Source organism: Dysidea avara, chromosome 4 (assembly GCF_963678975.1).
Source record: "Dysidea avara chromosome 4, odDysAvar1.4, whole genome shotgun sequence".
Lineage (NCBI taxonomy): Eukaryota > Metazoa > Porifera > Demospongiae > Dictyoceratida > Dysideidae > Dysidea > Dysidea avara.
The window spans coordinates 10982293-11005293 of NC_089275.1; the positions used below are offsets into that span (position 1 = coordinate 10982293).

Genomic DNA, 23001 nt, shown 5'->3' on the forward strand with positions numbered 1-23001 from the left:
CACTTATCCTTTGTGTACTGTTACAGTGACACAACCCACATAATAGTTGCTAAAACACTTTGATAAAATGATAATTACAGTGTTTACTCATAAAATGATAATTATAGTGTTTACATTGTACAAGACTTATTTGGAATATGAAAGAACATACTATGGGGACAGAGTACAAGAACCTCACAAAAGTGAGACTTGTTGATTCTATGGTCTACATGTGTGGGAATGACATTTTTCTCAGCATTTGAAGCAGGTGACAAGTTTGTTTTGACATGTACAGTATATTCAGTAGAATATGACAGGGACAAAATGCATGCAGTGTGTAAAGGGAATGTGTTGTGGTAGTATTAGTGTTGTAGTTGCATTATTGTATGTATTCCATTTGTACTACCATTATTCTACAATGTGGACAGGTCTTCTTACACACTTCAAGAAACTGCAAAAACCTTACATGTACTAATTCCTTGTGTGCACTCAAAATAAAAAAAATGTGCATTTTGTAAAATTTGTGCTATCATATTAAGTATATTTCCACTGTATGCAAATATATAATAATAACGAGTTACTAATATCTGATATAAAACTATAGCAGTGATACAAAAAAATTGACGGACACAAAATTTAATAGCATTTCATTCAATTGTTAGATTTTACAGCTTCAAATTCAACTTTTGTAACTTTCATGAGACTAGTGGATGATGCATCATTTGTTGTCTTTGTATCAGTGCAGCCTCCAATGACAATGATGGCATTCTTTCCAGCCAGAGCTGCTGCTGTATAGGCCGCATTGGTAGGTAGTGTCACAGAATCTATCTGTCTCCAGAGTTGAGTAGCTTGATCATAAATTGCAGCAGTTACAACAACTTTGCCATTTTTGTTTTCACCACCAAGAATTACTGGAGGAGATGAGGTGGGGACAAGAGCAGAATATCACAGGGGAGCATCAGGCAATGAAACCCAAGGATTTTGTGCCTTCACTGTACCCTCGCTTGACTGTTGCTGGTCTAAAGCTGATGCATACATGATGTGATCTATAGCAATTGTGTAGGCATCATTATAGCAGTGATTATCTACCCCATTATATCCCACAATGTGAAATGACTTTGTCGAGGCTGTGGCTGAAATTCCCCACATTGGTTTGGGTAGCTGCACTGCCAACTTAGCCCATTTGCTGTCAACAATATTCAGGACCTCAATGTCATCAAGAACTACAGTAGTGTCTTCTCCCTTTCCTCCAGCTACTATCACATCATCATTGTGAGGTACCACTGCTGGTCGGGTTCTGGCTACTAGCATATGTGGGTAATCAATGTGCCAAGTGTCATCCTCCTCATGAAATGTAGAAACCTGACCAGTTACTTTACCACTTTTCATATCCCGTCCACCAAACAGTGTTACTCTCCCACCAACAACTTGTGGTATACTGTAGTATTGACTAGGTAGTGGAAGAATGGACCACTTGTCTTCTTGAATGGTGTACCTATATACCCGATGTATGGCATCTTTGTCTGGACTTACACCACCACCGACGTAAATGTTGTTATCGTCTGATGTTGCATGTGCATAGTACATTGGTGAAGGAAAACTGGAGCATGGAGAGCATTTAGTTTGGTTGGCACCATCTAATGTTTCTTGAAAACAATTTGCTATGTTCTAAGGGAAAAATTCAAAGACTTATAAATGTTATTGTTTTTTTGCACGCACGATAAGTAAAAAGCATCACACAATTGCAAGTAGATACACTTACCGCTGGATCAGTTTCTAATGAATCCGGTATGGCTCCATGTGACAATCCAGCAATGTCTTTTTCATTCTTTGCCTTTAGCTGCCTGTACTGCTTAAGAACAACTCTGTTCTCCTCTTTTAGTTTCTCCATTGCTTGTGATTTTATTTCAAGCTTAGACTAAGAGTCAGATAAGTCAACATTGAGCTGCTTTATCTGAAGATCTTTTTTTGAATCCAAACTTCCAACAGATTGGCACCATTCCTAAAAATTGTTTAGAATGCACATAATGTAGCACAGCTGCATGTGTCTCTAATGCATGCATATACATCCATATTAAATTTAGCTGAATGTATAGTAGAAGCATACATTCAATTATACACCAGGTACAGTACTTCATTTTCAAGGTGTAGCACATGGGTCCGCTTAAACTCCAGGATGCTAAAACAAAGCTAGTTTGCTAGTGTTGATAAACTGGAGAAATGTGCTTCACCTTGTGTTGTTATATTGTATTGCTGCATAGGAACTGTAAAAGCTTTCAAAACAACTTTAACCATTACACCCTGCACCTGAAGATACCACATTCATTCAAATACCAGATTCAAAATCACCTATAGGTAATAATCACCTGACCTCCTATATGGATTAATACAGTATGTTTAAACAATTTCAATAGTGACCTTGTATGTTTCTTCAAGCTTGACTCTGTATACGTACTTCCATATTTGTCAAAAAAGTAGACACCCTTGAAGCAAAATCTGGTGGTGTGAATACCTCAGCTAATGAAGGAGTCTTATCTCCATCTTCTGCTTTATCTTGCTACAGTAGGTAATAAAAATAATAAATGAATTTTGCTGGAAATGTTTGTATCATGTGTTGGTACAACAAGTTGTGTTGTGCTACTTCTAAAAATCAGTTATCACTTTTTCCTGCTATTTGGTATGCATTGTAGAATGTTTATTAGGGTAAACATGTATAGTACAAAAAATTGTACAAGTTTTAATATATGGTGAAACAACATTCAAATTGATACAACATAATTATATAGTACATAAAAGATTATTAATTTTAAAATAAAGTAGGGATCCAAGCGATAGAAAGTAGAGATGAATGATGGTATTACAGCATAGCTTGGTGGGAAAATCCTTACTTTGACACTGAACAAAAATGATTGTTATAACATGCCAAGTAGGCCACCGAGCTATGCTATAATACCATTATTCATCTCTTGCTTCACTACTTTTTATCACTTGGATTCCTACTTCATTTACACTAGCACAGCAAAAATAGTGTTCCAATACTACAGTACCTATACAAACTCTGTATTTAGTCAGTATTGGAACAACTAATTCAAAAAAGTCCCTATAACAAGAAAAAAGGGACCACAAATCTATAAATGACTCCAGTGCTATTCAGTATTGGGGCCTGTGGTCTGATTTTGTCTGAGCATAGGTAAAATCAGTTCTAACACCAAAACATAGATGGAATAAGTACAGTCAGTATTTGTATATGAATTATGCTGTGTAGTTTGCTTGATTTTTTTGTTTGTTATAGCATACAACCATACATATCAGGGGCGGATTTAGGGGGAGGGCTAAGGGGGCTGTAGCCCCCCTTTCCTTTCTATGTTAGTACTTGGCCAATAAACTCTAAATCTTCTATGTGTATCAAAAGCAGACTTATTTCAGGAACTAGGTATCACTACCAACACAAAATATTGTCTGTAACTATACCTATTGTTCAACTCTGTTCCAAGAGAATATAGCTTCCTTTTTCTCAAGAGTTCTTCAAAAGCAAGTTTCGATTGTGGGTTTCATCTCCAATGACAAAAGTTTTAATTGTGGGTTTTCTTTTATTCAGATAATTAGCAGTGTTTTCCACTATGGCTATAAGAGGTGATTAGTGTGCTATTATATTTTAAAATGAATAAAGTGTTAGTTGGTTTAAATGGTTAAATTTATCAGCTTCAGTAATGTGTAGCTAGCTACCAACTCAGCCATTTAGCAAACTGTAGTCGTTTGGTAATTTGCTGTCTCATAAGGTAGCTACAGGTATAGCATATTCACCCACTTTTGTCTTTGAATGTATAATCTGTATCAGTTACCTTCTGATATTACCCCATGCTGTGGGTTATGGTGCTGGCATTTGTAGCTAGCCTATCGCTAGTTCAGTCTTCATAACTCCGCAGATCTAATAAGTTAACTATCACAGCAACAAATTCAGAAAGCCCACGAATGCAAATATAGTTGCACTTTGCTAAGGATTGCCAGTGGACCAGCTAATAGCTACTAGTACCTTCACTGCATTCTGCTTTTCAGTACACTTTATTGGTGTTAAGGCTAACAGTGTCACTAGGCTAAGGAGCATGCATATTAATAATTGTGATGTTTAACACCACTACTACTTAGCTATACATGTTTCTGCCACACAGATTTAGCTGATTAGAGTATGGCTAAGAGGAGCTGATGCATTATGGCATATAGCTAGCTATATATAAATGTTTGGTAGCTACAAATGAAAAGATTTAGCTATACTCAATGTATATTGCAATCAGTCTTGATTTAATGGAAAAGTATAAAATTTTGAATGATATAGACTATTATAATAAACTGAAATTCCATTATTTTCCACTGAAAAACTGCTAAAAATACTCTCAGATTAACCTTTAGAGGGCCTAATTTTCAACAACTTCCTGGGGGGGAGAGCATGCCCCCAGGCCCTTCTAAGTTGGTAGTCACTATTCCAAATAGATATGGATACTACATGAATCTTACAACTAGGGCCTTGTGAGAAGGCTTGATATCTTCTAATGTCTGGCTATGTCCCTGTCTAGCTTAACCCCCCCCTTTCAAAAACTCCTAGATCTGCCCCTGCATATGTGACTGTTCTATTAGAGTGACTGCTGTATTAGAGTGTCTTGAGTCAGCCTTTGACCTACCAGTGAATGTGTCACTATTTCATATTTTCACTTTTGTGAATACAGCTAGACCAGGGTGTGTGGTCATAGTGATTGAGCAAAGATATTGCTAAGAGGAGTAGTCTGACTCTCTGTGCTCGATCGTTATTAATCAACCAAGATTGTTAATGGCTGTGGTCTTGAACATATTGTAAAGTTACAGGTATCTAGTGAGCGTAAGAAAATAAGTTTGTGGTGTCTAAATATGCTGCTAAAGGAAAGTGTTGATATTTAAAAAAATGAATGCCTTGATATGATTTTATGGCATCAAGAAGAAGACGACCAGTCTGATTGAAGATAAAAGGAAAGACAATCCCACTGGCGAGTTTGTTATTGTGGTGTAAAATGGCGGCGGTGCACTAGTTCGTTTGGCCTATAGCCTTGCGACTGTGGTTAGGCAGGCAGGCGGGTGGGCAGGCAAGCAAGCCGGCTGGCAGACAAAAGTTTGAATTTCGGTGCCGGATTATAAAAAAGGCAGTTGCTATTCGCACGGTCACGTGTGAATAGCATAGAGCTATTCGCACGGTCACGTGCAAATAGCACGGAGTTATTCGTACGTGACCGTGCGGATAGCACAGAGCCTCGTTCAGAGGTTATGCGCCTATCAATTGTAACCCCCAGTACGGGATCCATAGGGGGTTTATACGGGGGTTCACTTACAAAGTTACCCCCAGTAGTGGGGCTTTTGATACAAGCATTTTTTATAACAATCGAATTGTGTAGCTATATTTAGTTAAATCACGTGACGTTGACCCGTAGCCAAACCTTAACGTGTATTGTCTGCAGGCATGGCAGAACTGATCATGGAGTGGGGGAATACCTCGGGGAATATAGGGGGTAGGTAGGGATTAGACAAACATTTAGGCCCCAGTAGTGGGGTTATTGCTCTTGCAGGGTGTCAAATCCCCACCCACCTTGTCCCCACATGGCCTGTACTGGGGGGTAGGGGCCTAACATTGATAGGTGCATTACTAAGAGATGCAGTTGGCATGTGTGTACACATATAGATCCTTTACTATGGCATACATCTTCTGGGTGTGTACGTGCATGCGGGAAGTATAATGGATGTCACCAAATTTGGTCGTGATACACCATGCATGCACATGCATTTTCCCTGCCATGGACTGCTAGCTGTGGGTTGTGTATTTACATATTATAGCCATCGTTGTAAAACATGCAAGCATGTCTCTATTTTAGATATAGCTACCCAACTACATGAATGGTAAAATGCATGCTGTCATGAAGTTCATAATCAGTTAGTCAGAGTATATAAACTGATATGGTAATAAGTAGAGATTTACAAAATACCACACACTGTAAAGTAGCAGATTGATTAGATAAAAATAATCCAATAGGAGTCATGCAGTCCGAGTTGCCAAATGCATCCTCGCATCCCTTATAGTTACAAAACCACATTTCTCCAACATCATTTATTCTCTTGGCCTCTTCCAAAGTGGTGAACACAAGAGTGATTCCATCCTACAGTAACAAAGAAATTTCAATCAGTAGCATACAAGCATAGACAAGGCTGAATTTTACCTTAATTCCATCACATACATCACTTTCATTGTTTCTCCAGTAGAACAAGTAGCATCCCCTTGTTTAGTTTTTGAACTGTGGTTAGGGGGTCTACAACTCTGAGGAAGTATGACAATGGACAGAATTCGATTCTAAAATTTGAAAAATTTTCTGTAATACCTGACAAGCAAGAGTCAGCAGCACCAGGATTCACTGGGCATTAATTGTCAAATCACAATGTCAAGACAATTGAGCCTATAATGTGATAGCAAGTGACACACACCAGGGACGAGACCACTGAAAAAAGGTCACAGCCTGCTGACAATATAGCTGCCCACCCTAACATGCAACTATGCATTTATCACTGCCTGAAAAAGAACATAAAAATCCTTAAGAAGCTCGCTACACACTGTTCTAATACTATGACAGCTTTATTAGAGTGACTGCTCTATTCAGTAGAATATCTCGATCTTGGTATGCTACCTTGGCCCTCTCCCTGTATCCCCACGGCCGTTCACCCTTAAATGCAGTCCGAACAAAGGGTCCTAGAGACTTTTAGATGTCCCGCTTTTCAGTTCTTGTCCAGCACGTTTGCCTCTTGTGCTGGGGGTGGTAGGAAAGGGCATTACATCCAGCCCGGGAAAAAAAAAAGTCCGAACATTTTCCTCCGTGTCAATGGCGGATCCAGGATGGGCATTTGGGGCAAATGCCCCCCCCCCCCCCCCCCCCAACCCACACACACACACCTTGTGGAGGAGCCAGCCATAGCTACTTCTGATTAAAATAGCCACTAAACTTTATGTCAGCTAGGCCAAGATCAGTTTATAAACTTATGAAAATATGCACATTTTATTAACATTTATTACAAATTCACCTGAAACTAAAGCGAAACTTGTCACCCAGCACCTTCGTGCGCATTAAGCGCCTCTAAAAATAATTATAGTATTGCTGTTTTTAGACATTTGGAGCCTTTTAAACCGCTTTTAAGGCTTCACAACCATCTGAAAACGCCAAAATGGCACAAATCAACAATGAGACACTACTAAGAGGTGATTATTTGCTGCTTCAAAAATGCAGCACTGAACTAGAGAATTTGGCTCTCCCCAACCACCTACAACTTAGCCTGTTTGTGCCCCTCCCCTTGCCAGCTCCTGGATCCGCCCCTGCGTGTGTACAAAGAAAATCTATTTCTCTATACCTCAAATCTTCATTGTATACCTTCGATGGTGCACGTTTTGCTGCTGAATCTTGATCGATGAACGTTTAATTGGACGAATTCCGTTCTTTCAAAGGTAGAGACTGTCTCCTTAAGATCATCGTAACTCTCGAACTCGTCTCCTATACAAAACATCGGGCATGTAACGAAAGACCACAGAGAAAGGTCCAGAAAGAAAAAATCCCGCTCAAAGTCACGTGTAGTTTTCGGAGATGAATGAACCGTGTACTATCCGTAAAATAATAACATCACGTGACTGCCGTGCGAATAGCACGAAGCTATTAGTACGTGACCGTCCGAATAGCCACTCCGTTTAAAAAAATTCTATATCCGGCTGCCTGTAACTAGTGTAAGTGTTTTCGTGTTTGTAATGCTGCATGTATTTGATGTTATATTATTCTGTAAATTTTTTGTTGTGTAAGACATCTCAGTCTAGGATGATTTGTAAGTACGGCCTCCAAAAAGGCCAGGGTGAAAAAAGATGTGAAATCCAAGGTGGCGGCCAAGACTGAATGGCTGTGATGGTAGGTTAATGGCAAAAATTTTAATTTTGGACAATTCAGTAGGCTTGAGCCAATAATGCTTTGAAAATTGCCTATTATGCTTTTGAGCAGTGCTCAAAAATCCAGCCTATTATGCAAATTATGCTCTCAAAATCAAGATTATGCTCGAGCGCTGACTGTTTTATTAGAGTATATCTGCATTTCCTCACTGCCGTATTAGAGTACTGAGTGACTGCTCTATTAGAGTATCTCGATCTTAAGTGTGAATAATCAGTCAAGAAATGGTAAAAAAAAAATAATAACACTACAAGGTTTTTGATATGAAATACAATAATAATGTGCAGTGTGTTCACGTTGTGCAGTATTTTTGGCGCGCGCATGGCACATTTTAATTAAAATTTTTGAAAATCGTCTTATTATGCTGGCATAATGCTTGATGCTTTTGCTAGCCTATTATGCTCGAAATTATGCCGGCTAATTGGCGCAAGCCAACAATTTAGGTGAATTTGCATTGCCTCCTCCACTAGGATTCTGAATTAAATTCAAGGCTTAGGCAGCAAGTGTCACTTTTGGGGCAATCCCTAAAATATTTGCCTGTTCATGAAGTGTAATGATATCTTCGTTTCATTCTGTACCATCAAGTAAATGTGAGTTACGTATGTTTGTTTATTTTGCAGTAATACTGTTGTGATTTCTATACTTTAACAGTCTTCTTGTTTGAGGCATGGGTGCCATGATGAATTTTGCTAGTTCAAAGTGAACAAAATGAGGTAAGTCCCAACTGCCTAGACTGATGCGTTCATGACTTATAATTAAATGGGCAGTATAATTGCTGTAAAATTTCAAATGTTTTGCTGTTCCAGCTCTAATATTCCAAAATTCTGAGGAAACATAAGTTGCAAACTATGTTAGGCTTGGCAGTGCACTGCCCACTCCCAAATATTACGGCATCAAAATATGGAAATTTTTCAATGCTGGTTACTGTCTTCAGAGTTGTAAGTCTCACAAAACATGCTATATATCTCATAATGAAAAACAGCATAATCAGTTAAGACATAAAGTAGGCCAAGGTGACTTAGTGTGATCTACTAAGTCATGAAGTAAACAAATGCCATGAAATAGTGTATACTGATAACCGCTAATCATTGAACACTTGGCAAAGTCTTGAACTACCATTCTTTCTATGCACCAGAAATCTTCAATATTTTATAGGTACAAAACTTAATGTCACTGGACTACTTTCAATAACTTTTTCATGCTTAAAAATGTGTTGTATCATGCACGGTAGCCCTCAGGTTGCAGTACTGGAGTCACTAATCATGTGTACCTATAGCGTGAATGACATCACTAGTTTATACAGCAACATTATGAGTTGCATTGCATGGCTTACATTGCCTTATGTTAGGATACCCTGACATATTGTGTTGCTATCAAGACACACGGTAGTGTGTCGTGCGGCCCAAGAAGCCGGCGCGCAACCCCGTGAGTATATTGACAGGAAGAAAGACAACGCAATTTTCGCACCTCCATAGCTCTGTGCTGCCTTGATGAAACAAGACAAATTTTGCTGTGTACATTCCCTCCAACTTCAGTACTCCACATTCCAACTTTGAGCGAAATCGCTTCAGGAATTCCTGAGATATGCGACTTCAACAATTGGCTTAGTTTCTTCGTTTTTTTTTTTCTTTTTCTTCTTCTTATTTTTCTTCCTCTTTTCGCACACTTACAAAAACTACTATAAAACGCGAACGCGTTATCCGATTGCCTTGAAATTTGGCACACAGAAGGGGGGTATAAAGGCGCATCTCGGTACCAACTTTGGCTGGAATACCATAAACAGGCAAAGAGTTATGAGCGATTATGCACGAAAAATAACACCAATATGTTGCCACGCCTACAGGGTAAACCGCGCATGGGAAGAAGCTGAAAATCGGTGGGTGAATAGGTTAACTATTGAACCTCAAACCTTTTGTGGTTTGAAAGAAATCGAGCTAAAAACCAGGAAGATACAGCGAAAAAATCAACAGTGTGTAACAATTACGCAATCGAGATTAGCTAATTTTTAATTTTATTATTATTATTATTATTATTATGCTTGCCACGCCTACCAGATAAACCACTTGGGGTAATGCTTTGAAAATCGCTGTACAGATGGAGTTATCATCTTAGAAAGGCTCTTCAATGGTGTAGAAGAATCAGACTTAAAGTCACGGAGTTATAACACGAAATCCAACTTGGTGTAGCAAGTGCGAGATCGAGATACTCTAATAGAGCAGTCATCCTAATAGAGCAGTCACCCTGAACAGAATTCAAGAGATCAGTTAGAAATAAGTAACCTGTATAGAGATCAGCTACAGACAAATCACCCTGTAGAGAGTTCAGCTACAAACAATTCACCCTGTTCAGACATCAGTTAGAAGAAGTTTTCTTGTAGAGAGTTCAGTTACAAACAAATCACCCTGTTGAAAGATCAAAGAAACCACCATGTAGAGAATTCAGCTACAAACTAGTGACCCTGTAGATACATCAGCTAGAAGAAGTTACCTTGTAGAGAGTTCAGCTACAAAGAAACCATTCTGTAAAGAGCTCAGCTGCAAACAAATCACCTATACAGAATTCAGTTACAAACAAATCACCCTGTAGAGAGATCAGCTAGAAGAAGTTACCTTGTAGATAGTTCAGCTACAAACAAATCATCCTGTAGAGAGATCAGCTAGAAGAAGTTACCTTGTAGATAGTTCAGCTACAAATAATTCACCCTGTACAGAGCTTAGTTAAATGAGGTTTCCTTGTAGAAAGTTCAGCTACAAACAAATCACCCTGTAGAGAGATAAGTAAGAAGAAGTTACCTTGTAGATCGTTCAGCTACAAACAATTCACCCTGTAAAGAGATCAGCTAGAAGAAGTTACCTTGTAGAGAGTTCAGCTACAAAGAAACCATCATGTAGAGAATCCAGCCGCAAACAAATCATGTATAGAGAGTTCAGCTACAAACAAATCTTCCTGTAGAGAGATCAGCTAGAAGAAGTTTCCTTGTAGAGAGTTCTGCTACAAACAAATCACCGTGTAGAAAGATCAGCTAGAAGAAATCACCTTGTAGAGAGTTCAGCTTCAAAGAAACAATCATGTGAGAGTTCAGGTACAAACAAATTGTCCTGTAGAGAGATCAGCTAGAAGAAGTTACCTTGTAGAGAGTTCAGCTACAAAGAAACCATCATGTAGATAGTTCAGGTACAAATAAATCACCCTGTAGAAAGATCAGCTATAGAAGAAATCACCTTGTAGAGAGTTCAGCTACAAAGAATCTATCATGTAGAGATTTCAACTACAAACAAATCACCCTGTAGAAAGATCAGCTATAGAAGAAATCACCTTGTAGAGAGTTCAGCTACAAAGAAACCATCATGTAGAGAGTTCAGCTACAAACAAATCGGCCTGTACAGAGATCAGCTAGAAGAAATTACCTTGTAGAGAGTTCAGCTACAAAGAAACCATCATGTAGAGAGTTCAGCTGCAAACAAATCACCTGTAGAGAGTTAAGCTACAAACAAATCTCCCTGTAGAGAGATCAGCTAGAAGAAGTCACCTTGCAGGGAGTTCAGTTACAAAGAAATAAACCATGTAGAGGGTTCAGCTGCAAACAAATCACCTGTAGAGAGTTCAGCTAGAAACAAGTCACCCTGTAGAGAGATCAGCTAGAAACAAGTCACCTTGTAGAGAGTTCAGCTAGAAGAAGTCACATTGTAAAGCTACAAAGAAACTACCATGTAGAGTTCAGCTGCAAGCAAATCACCCTGTAGAGAACTCAGCTACAAACAAATCGCCCTGTAGAAAGATTAGCTAGAAGAAGTTACCTTTTAGGGAGTTGAGCTATGAACAGATCACCCTGCAGAGAGTTCAGCTACAAACAAATCACCCTGTAGAGAGTTAAGTTACAAAGAAACCACCATGTAGAGTATTCAGCTGCAAAAAAGATCAGTCACTCTGTAGAGAGTTCAGCTAGAAGAAGTCACCTTGTAGAGAGTTAAGCTGCAAATAAATCACCCTGTAGAGAATTCAGCTACAAACAAATCACCCTGTAGAAAGATCTTCTAGAAGAAGTTACCTTGTAGAGAGTTCAGCTACAAAGAAACCACCATGTAGAGAGTTCAGCTGCAAACAAATCACCTGTAGAGAGTTCAGCTAGAAACAAGTCACCCTGTAGAGAGATCAGCTAAAAACAAGTCACCCTGTAGAGAGTTCAGCTAGAAGAAGTCACATTGTAGAGAATTCAGCTACAAAGAAACTACCACGTAGAGAGTTCAGCTGCAAACAAATCATCCTGTAGAGAGTTCAGCTAGAAGAAGTCACCTTTTAGAGAGTTCAGCTACAAAGCAACCACCATGTAAAGAGTTCAGCTGCAAAAACTCAATCACCTTGTAGAAAGATCGGCTAGAAGAAGTTACCTTGTAGAGAGTTCAGCTACAAAGAAACCACCATGTAGAGAGTTCAGCTGCAAACAAATCACCTGTAGAGAGTTCAGCTAGAAACAAGTCACCCTGTAGAGAGTTCAACTAGAAGAAGTCACATTGTAGAGAGTTCAGCTACAATGAAACTCCCATGTAGAGAGTTCAGCTGCAAACAAATCACCCTGTAGAGAACTCAGCTACAAACAAATATGCAGTGTAAAAAGATCAGCTAGAAGAAGTTACCTTGTAGAGAGTTCAGTTACAACGAAACCACCATGTAGAGAGTTCAGCTACAAACAAATCACCTGTAGAGAGTTCAGCTAGAAACAATCACCCTGTAGAGAGATCAGCTAGAAACAAGTCACCTTGTAGAGAGTTCAGCTAGAAGAAGTCACATTGTAGAGAGTTCAGCTACAAAGAAACCACCATTTAGAGAGTTCAGCTGCAAACAAATCACCCAGTAGAAAGTTCAGCTATGAACGGATCACCCTGTTGAGAGTTCAGTTAGAAACAAGGAATCCTGTAGAGAGATCACCTAGAAGTATCACCTTATAGAGAGTTCAGCTACAAACAAATCACCTGTAGAGAGTTCAGCTACAAACAAATCACCCTGTACAGAGATCAGCTAGAAGAAGTTACCTTGTAGGGATTTCAGCTACAAACAAATCACCCTGTAGAGAGTTCAGCTACAAAGAAACCATTCTGTAAAGAGCTCAGCTGCAAACAAATCACTTGTACAGAATTCAGCTACAAACAAATCACCCTGTAGAGAGATCAGCTAGAAGAAATTACCTTGTAGATAGTTCAGCTACAAACAAATCACTCTGTAGAAAGATCAGTTAGGAGAAGTTACCTTGGAGAAAGTTCAGCTACAAAGAAACCATTTTGTAAAGAGCTCAGCTGCAAACAAATCACCTGTACAGAATTCAACTACGAACAAATCACCCTGTAGAGAGATCAGCTATAAGAAGTTACCTTGTAGATAGTTCAGCTACAAACAAATCTCCCTGTAGAGAAATCAGCTAGAAGAAATTACCTTGTAGAGAGTTCAGCTACAAAGAAACCACCATGTAGAGAGTTCAGCTGCAAAGAAATCACCCTGTAGAAAATTCTGCCAGAAACAAATTGCCCTGTAGAAAGATCAGTTAGAAGAAGTTACCTTTTAGAGAGTTCAGCTACAAAGAAACCATTCTGTAAAGAGCTCAGCTGCAAACAATTCACCTATACAAAATTCAGCTACAAACACATCACCCTGTAGAGAGATCAGCTAGAAGAAGTTACCTTGTAGATCGTTCAGCTACAAATAATTCACCCTGTAGAGAGAGCAATTAGAAGAAGTCACCTTGTAGAGTGTTCAGTTACAAAGAAACCACCATGGAGATTTCTGTAATCAATATATGTGACCGGATTTGCGAAAAGGGGTCTTCCACACACATCCAATTCCGTAAACGGTGGAGACCATAACTCAGTGTTCAAGTAACATATTAACCTGAAAATTTAACCATGTCTTCAGCTATAGTGGTGCTCACCACTGCCCAAACATCAAGGAAACAGCTCTTTCCAATCTGAAGTTATCAATTGTCAAAGTTGGCAAATTGGATGTGTGTGGAAGACCCCTTTTCGCAAATCTGGTCATATATGTATTATACAGTATATATAATTTGTACATTTACTGATAAAATATTTAAAGTACATCTACTTCATCTTTTCTTCTTCCTGTAGTAAAGAAAAAAACATAGGTTAAAAAAGTCCCAAAGCTGGCCATAGGCCGGCTTTGGGGTATACAAATACAAAAAGAAATGAAATCTAATCCAAAACAGCCAAGCTGTAAAAAAAGTGTGCGGCCCTCAGAAAGGCTATGGTGAAAAAAGATGTGAAATCCAAGGTGGCGGCCAAGAAATGGCTGTGATGGTAGGTTAATGGTAAAAATTTTAATAATGACAATTTAGGTAAATTTTGTGAAGCGGCACAAAAATTCACCTGAATTGTCGTTATTAAAATTTTTACCATTAACCGACCATCACAGCCATTTCTTGGCCGCCACCTTGGATTTCACATCTTTTTTCACCATAGCCTTTCTGAAGGCCGCACACTTTTTTTACAGCTTGGCTGTTTTGGATTAGATCAAGACACACGGTAGTGTGTCGTGCGGCCCAAGAAGCCGGCGCGTAACACCCGTGAGTATATTGACAGGAAGAAAGAAAACGCAATTTTCGCACCTCCGTAGCTCTGTGCTTCCTTGATGAAACAAGACGATTTTTGCTGTGGACATGCCCCCCAACTGCAGCACTCCACATTCCAAATTTGAGCGAAATCGCTTCGCGCGTTCCCGAGATATGCGACTTAAAAAATTGGCTCAGTTTCTTCGTTTTTTTTTTCTTCTTCTTCTTCTTCTTCTTCTTCTTCTTATTTTTCTTTTTCTTGTCGCACACTTACAAAAACTGCTATAAAACTCGCACGCCATATCCGATTGCCTTGAAATTTGGCACACAGAAGGGGGATATAAAGGCGCATCTCGGTACCAACTTTGGCTGGAATACCATAAACAGGCAAAGAGTTATGAGCGATTATTCACGAAAATTAACACCAATATGTTGTCACGCCTACAGGGTAAACCGCGTATGGGAAGAAGCTGAAAATCGGTGGGTGAATAGGTTAACTATTGAACCTCAAACCTTTTGTGGTTTGAAAGAAATCGAGCTAAAAACCAGGAAGATACAACGAAAAAACCAACAGTGTGTAACAATTACGCAATCGAGATTAGCTAATAAAAAACGACTGCTTGCCACGCCTACCAGGTAAACCGCTTGGGGTAATGCTTTGAAAATCGCTGTACAGATGGAGTTATCATCTTAGAAAGGCTCTTCAATGGTGTAGAAGAATCAGACTTAAAACCACGGAGTTATAACACGAAATCCAACTTAGTGTAGCAAGTGTGAGATCGAGATACTCTAATAGAGCAGTCATCCTAATAGAGCAGTCATCCTAATAGAGCAGTCACCCGAAGAGAATTCAAGAGATCAGCTAGAAACAAGTAACCTGTATAGAGATCAGCTACAAACAAGCCACCCTGTAGAGAGATCAGCCACAAACAATTCACCCCGTAGAGAGATCAGCTAGAAGAAGTTACCTTGTAGGGAATTCATGCAACTATAGAAAGAGATAATTCAGCTAGAAGAAATCACCTTGTAGAGTTCAGCTACAAAGAAACCACAATGTAGAGAGTTCAGATACAAAGAAACCACCATGTAGAGAATTCGTTTACAAACAAGTCACCCTATAGAAAGATCAGCTAGAAGAAGTTACCTCGTAGAGAGTTCAGTTACAAAGAAACCACCATGTAGAGAATTCATTTACAAACTAGTGACCCTGTAGAGACATCAGCTAGAAGAAGTTACCTTGTAAAGAGTTCAGCTACATAGAAACCATTCTGTAAAGAGCTCAGCTACAAACAAATCACCCTGTAGAGAGATCAGCTAGAAGAAGTTACCTTGTTGATAGTTCAGCTACAAAGAAACCATCATGTAGAGAGTTCAGCTACAAACAAATCTCCCTGTAGAGAGATCAGCTAGAAGAAGTTACCTTGTAGAGAGTTCAGCTTCAAACAAATCACCCTGTAGAAAGATCAGCTACAAACAAATCTCCCTGTAGAGAGATTAGCTAGAAGTTATCTTGTAGAGAGTTCAGCTACAAAGAAACCATCATGTAGAGAGTTCAGCTACAAACAAATCTCCCTGTAGAGAGATCAGCTAGAAGAAGTTACCTTGTAGAGAGTTCAGCTTCAAACAAATCACCCTGTAGAAAGATCAGCTAGAAGAGGTCACCTTGTAGAGAGTTCAGTTACAAAAAAACCACCATGTAGAGAGCTCAGCTACAAACCAGTGACCTTGTAGAGACTTCAGCTAGAAGAAGTTACCTTGTAGATAGTTCAGCTACAAAGAAACCATTCTTTAAAGAGCTCAGCTGCAAACAAATCACCTGTAAAGAATTCAGCTACAAATAAATCACCCTGTAGAAAGATGAGCTAGAAAAAGTTACCTTGTAGAGAGTTCAGTTACAAAGAAACCACCATGTAGAGAATTCAGCTACAAACTAGTGACCCTGTAAAGACATCAGCTAGAAGAAGTTACCTTGAGAGAGTTCAGCTACAAAGAAACCATTATTTAAAGAGCTCAGCTGCAAACAAATCACCTATATAGAATTCAGCTACAAACAAATCACCATGTAGAGAGATCAGCTAGAAGAAGTTAACTTGTAGAGAGTTCAGCTACAAACAAATCACCCTGTATAGAGATCAGCTAGAAGAAGTTACCTTGTAGAGAGTTCAGCTACAAAGAAACCACCATGTAGAGAGTTCAGCTGCAAAGAAATCACCCTGTATAAAATTCTGCCACGAACAAATTGCCCTGTAGAAAGATCAGTTAGAAGAAGTTACCTTGTAGAGAGTTCAGCTACAAAGAAACCATTCTGTAAACAGCTCAGCTGCAAACAAATCACCTGTACAGAATTCAGCTACAAACAAATCACCCTGTAGAGAGATCAACTAGAAGAAATTACTTTGTAGAGAGTTCAGCTACAAAGAAACCACCATGTAGAGAGTTCAGCTGCAAACAAATCACCCTGTAGAAAATACAGCCACAAACAAATTGCCCTGTAGAAAGATCAGTTAGATGAAGTTACCTTTTAGAGAGTTCAGCTACAAAGAAACCACCCTGTAGAGAGATCAGCTAGAAGAAGTTACCTTGTAGATCGTTCAGCTACAAACAAATCACCCTGTAGAGAGATCAGCTAGAAGAAGTTACCTTGTAGAGAGTTCAGCTACAAAGAAACCACCATGTAGAGAGTTCAGCTGCAAAGAAATCACCCTGTAGAAAATTCTGCCACAAACAAATTGCCCTGTATAGAGAGATCAGTTAGAAGAAGTTACCTTTTAGAGAGTTCAGCTACAAAGAAACCATTCTGTAAAGAGCTCAGCTGCAAACAAATCACCTGTACAGAATTCAGCTACAAACAAATCACCCTGTAGAGAGATCAGCTAGAAGAAATTACCTTGTAGAGAGTGAAGCTACAAACAAATCGCCCTATTGAAAAATCAGCTTGTAGAAGTCACCTTGTAGAAAGTTCAGTTACAAAGAAACCATTCTGTAAAGAGCTCAGCTGCAAACAAATCACCCTGTATGAGAGATCAGCTAGAAGAAGTTAACTTGTAGAGAGTTCAGCTACAAAGAAACTATCATTTAGAAAGTTCAGCTTCAAACAAATCACCTGTAGAGAGTTCAGCTACAAACAAATCTCCCTGTAGAGAGATCAGCTAGAAGAAGTTACCTTGTAGAGAGTGAAGCTACAAACAAATCACCCTATTGAAAAATCAGCTAGAAGAAGTCACCTTGTAGAAAGTTCAGTTACAAAGAAACCACCATGTAGAGAGTTCAGCTACAAACTAGCCACCTTGTAGAGACATCAGCTAGAAAAGTTACCTTGTAGAGAGTTCAGCTACAAAGAAACCATTCTGTAAAGAGCTCAGCTGCAAACAAATCACCTGTACAGAATTCAGCTACAAACAAATCACCCTGTAGAGAGATCAGCTAGAAGAAGTTAACTTGTAGAGAGTTCAGCTACAAAGAAACCATCATTTAGAAAGTTCAGCTTCAAACAAATCACCTGTAGAGAGTTCAGCTACAAACAAATCTCCCTGTAGAGAGATCAGCTAGAAGAAGTTACCTTGTAGAGAGTGAAGCTACAAACAAATCACCCTATTGAAAAATCAGCTAGAAGAAGTCACCTTGTAGAAAGTTCAGTTACAAAGAAACCACCATGTAGAGAGTTCAGCTACAAACTAGCCACCTTGTAGAGACATCAGCTAGAAAAGTTACCTTGTAGAGAGTTCAGCTACAAAGAAACCACCCTGTAGAGAGATCAGCTAGAAGAAGTTACCTTGTAGATCGTTCAGCTACAAACAAATCACCCTGTAGAGAGATCAGCTAGAAGAAGTTACCTTGTAGAGAGTTCAGCTACAAAGAAACCACCATGTAGAGAGTTCAGCTGCAAAGAAATCACCCTGTAGAAAATTCTGCCACAAACAAATTGCCCTGTATAGAGAGATCAGTTAGAAGAAGTTACCTTTTAGAGAGTTCAGCTACAAAGAAACCATTCTGTAAAGAGCTCAGCTGCAAACAAATCACCTGTACAGAATTCAGCTACAAACAAATCACCCTGTAGAGAGATCAGCTAGAAGAAATTACCTTGTAGATAGTTCAGCTACAAACAAATCACGCTGTAGAAAGATCAGTTAGAAGAAGTTACTTTGTAGAGAGTTCAGCTACAAAGAAACCATTCTGTAAAGAGCTCAGCTGCAAACAAATCACCTGTACAGAATTCAGCTACAAACAAATCACCCTGTAGAGAGATCAGCTAGAAGAAATTACATTGTAGATAGTTCAGCTACAAACAAATCACGCTGTAGAAAGATCAGTTAGAAGAAGTTACTTTGTAGAGAGTTCAGCTACAAAGAAACCATTCTGTAAAGAGCTCAGCTGCAAACAAATCACCTGTACAGAATTCAGCTACAAACAAATCACCCTGTAGAGAGATCAGCTAGAAGAAATTACATTGTAGATAGTTCAGCTACAAACAAATCACGCTGTAGAAAGATCAGTTAGAAGAAGTTACTTTGTAGAGAGTTCAGCTACAAAGAAACCATTTTGTAAAGAGCTCAGCTGCAAACAAATCACCTGTACAGAATTCAGCTACGAACAAATCACCCTGTAGAGAGATCAGCTAGAAGAAGTTACCTTGTAGATAGTTCAGCTACAAACAAATCTCCCTGTAGAGAGATCAGCTAGAAGAAATTATCTTGTAGAGAGTTCAGCTACAAAGAAATCATCATGTGGAGAGTTCAGCTGCAAAGAAATCACCACTGCCCAAATTTCAAGGCAATAGCTCTTTCCATTCTGAAGTTATCAATTGTCAAAGTTGGCAAATTGGATGTGTATGGAAGGCCCCTTTTCGCAAATCCGGTCCCATATGTATTATATATATAATTTGTACATTTACTGATAAAATATTTAAAGTACATCTACTTCATCTTTTCTTCTTCCTGTAGTAAAGAAAAAAAACATAGGTTAAAAAAGTCCCAAAGCTGGCCATAGGCCGGCTTTGGGGTATACAAATACAAAAAGAAATGAAATCTAATCCAAAACAGCCAAGCTGTAAAAACAGTGTGCGGCCCTCAGAAAGGCTATGGTGAAAAAAGATGTGAAATCCAAGGTGGCGGCCAAGAAATGGCTGTGATGGTAGGTTAATGGTAAAAATTTTAATAACGACAATTCAGGTGAATTTTTGTGCCGCTTCACAAAATTTACCTGAATTGTCATTATTAAAATTTTTACCATTAACCTACCATCACAGCCATTTCTTGGCCGCCACCTTGGATTTCACATCTTTTTTCACCATAGCCTTTCTGAGGGCCGCACACTGTTTTTACAGCTTGGCTGTTTTGGATTAGATATGTATTATCACAGCAGAACTGGCTATTTAACAAAAAAAAATCTACGTATGTATTTATTTAGTACATACATACCTTTGTATAGAGAGCCAACTTTTTAAATTCAGATATAGAATCAGTGAGAGTTATTTGTAATTGCTCCATTTTTTCTTCAGCCTCATGAATGAATGTTTTCCTTTCAAACTCTTCACACAAATTGTCATACTTCAGCTTCAAAATCTTCAGTTCATCTGAAAATCTCTTTTCAGAAGATTTCAGCTTGTTATACTCTGCCTGTAGACTGTCCTTCTGTTCATACACCTACAGCATAGAAAAAACAAGTCTTAGCAAGAGTAAAAACACTATTGCAGTTGCTTAATGTGAACATAATATTATGCACATACATACAGGTGTATGAATATGGTACAAAATGTTACAAATAAGGACAGTGAGTAATGCAAGAAAAGTTATGAGTGGTTTTGTGTTAACATTTAATGTAGGTGTGCCATATTCAAAAACGTGCTGAATAAGCTATAGCACAAGAACTAATGTTTCGTAGGGTGGCAAGGATGGCCAAACAAGTGCTGTTGATAGCAAAACCGAAGTTATGGTATTAGTAACATGACAATTCAATTGATTTGGTCTGAATTTTTATAAAAAGAAGATAGCAGTACCACTCCCACATCAAGGCCACAGTACATCTGTAAGTAATGTACCATAGTATACTTTAACACTGGATTTCACCTTTGAAGTTAGATTTGCAATATGTATCACACCATCCTGCTTATAAGGCCACCTCATTACTAAGACATACACCATAATATGGATCGCAATAGGTATGATCAGTACAGGCCAGCTGTAAACAGGGTGTTGCCTTCCAAAAATGGTTAGCATGAAATGTCTGGAATTGATTTGTCCCTACTCATGTGTTTTTGCATATTTACATTTGTGAACATCAGGTTGTATTTATTTCTTGGCCTCACCTTTGCATATCTTTGTTGAATGTTATATTAGAGTAAGTGATTGCTCTATTAGAGTATAACAAAGTCTTACCAAACTCCACACAATGATAAAAGATACTTTGTGAACTGACCCTGATACACATGTTCTTAGAAAACTTTATTTGAGTGTGATAATCCATTTCAGATAGACATGCGTACAAATACATGAAAGTCACAAAAGGGGGTGCATTCTATAAATATAAACCAGACGATGATTAACCAGTAAGTGGATGTGTCCTAAATTGTACAACCGTCCCATTTAAAATATTATAAACATCCTATGTTAGGTCCCTCCCATACACTGTACATACCACAAACTTCAATATTTAGTTGCATAAATTATACAGTGCATGCACGTACCACCAATACATCCTAATCCTACAGTATATGTACATACGTATAATCTGTAGGTAAATGGAACTTAAAACATAAAGTAAAATGTAAGTACACACACAGAAATGCATGCTTAGACTCACATGCTTTAACTATCAATGGACGCAATAGTTTCTTCTGCCTACAGCAAATAAGAGTACAGGATGTACATGTGCATAACCACAAACAGTTTGTTTATATGTACACAAATAATTACTTGGTAAAACCTCAGAAACACAACTGTTATGCACACCAACATACTATTAATTTTGCAAACATTTCATTACAAATAACAGGGTTTTACACTGAATCAATTCTCGTGAATTCCTAAGCAAGCATTAATCCTACAATTTTAGAACAAAAAAGTAGTCAGTGATATATGTGACTGGACTTTTCAACTCAAATATGTATGATTAAAATAAGGCATTCCAAACTTCCAGTCAACTTTACAGTGATCAGAATCACTAATATTCTGTGAAATATATATTTTTTATCAGATGCATAAGTGCTTTAGTGACGACACGTACGTACGTACATACGTATGTATACATGTGGATTTCTACGTATTTCAAGTGTGACATTTTCCAAAATCTGGTCATGTATCATTAATGAGTGGCATTTCACCATTTAACAACTAGTAAACTCACCTTTTTTACTAAGAAGGGCAAAGGAGCCAACATTCAAGTCACCATTGGAGAACAATGTAGTGTTAGGGTACATAGCAACTTCTGCAACTCCTTCATCCTTGAGATAATCCAAATGGTCATGCAGCCCACTGCTAACAAAAGACACAACACTCTTAGAAATCATCCAGTATAGGACTAGTGGGTTGACTTTTGCTGCTAACAGCTTCAGAGTGTGTGACAAGACCAAAAACGTTTATATCAGCTTATCAGACATTTCAGTAATGTACTATAATTATTGGAACTGGCTAAGTCTGAGATTGATAATTCTAACTGACAGTACTGTGTATGAGCTGGTTGAAGAAATTTTTATTATTTTTATTAAGACAGGTGACTTTACAGTACAAGTGCTGAAGTTCTATAGAACTCCTGGTCCTATAGCCTGTTCAAAGTTGTTACAGAAACTATGTTTGAAAAGGTGAAGAAAGGAGAAAAAATTCCATGACTGGACCTGGGTAGCCTTGAACCTACTGACAGGGGCGTAGGGAGGGGGGGTTCAGGTACCCCCCTCCCTGTAAAATTTAGACTTCTGCAAGCAGGATCCTAACACACCATTTAGTGTGGCAGGACAAAATGAGTGAGCAATATAGTGTAATGGCACAGCACAACAATTGATAAAACTTACATTCATCTCTCAGGGAAGGATTTACAGAGGTAACATGAGCCCTCTTCAAAACTTGTTAAAAAGATCGATATACTCTAATAGAGCAGTCATACACCTCAGTGGTGAATAACTGTTCCATCTCCAAGTAGGTGAAAGCCTGTTTAGAAAGCCTCAGGACTGTCTAAAGCTTCCATAAAACCAAAAGGAAACAGTGGAATAGCTTTGTGATCATTAGCATTGACATTCAATTGGTGACATACTACAAGCTTTGCATAGCGTACCAAACTCATTCAGTTTTTCTTTAACTAAGCAACAAGTTTCAAGAACCTGACATGAATGGCTTTAGCGTCAAGAAACTCTTTTGTATACACATTCAACTAATTTTCTGCATCACATTTGTACACACTTCTTCAACAATTCACATCTGTTAAATCAAATGCTCAAAATGTGTACTGTCACAAAATCAATACATGTACACAAGAATTATTTTGAGCCAGTAT

General features: G+C 38.5%; 2 protein-coding genes across 3 annotated transcripts in view; one reads left to right on the plus strand and one right to left on the minus strand.

The window, feature by feature from the left end:
• Positions 1-23001, plus strand: part of LOC136252802 (uncharacterized) — a 169363-nt gene that overhangs the window by 116273 nt on the left and 30089 nt on the right. The window lies entirely within an intron of this gene.
• LOC136253157 (uncharacterized) lies at positions 566-21341 on the minus strand. The gene is made up of 5 exons (XM_066045787.1): positions 21319-21341; positions 19938-20162; positions 2398-2536; positions 1742-1981; positions 566-1647 (listed from the first exon to the last, which is right to left on the minus strand). The coding sequence occupies exons 4-5, from the start codon at positions 1868-1870 to the stop codon at positions 925-927; spliced, it is 852 nt and encodes a 283-aa protein (XP_065901859.1). The 5' UTR covers positions 1871-1981; positions 2398-2536; positions 19938-20162; positions 21319-21341; the 3' UTR covers positions 566-924.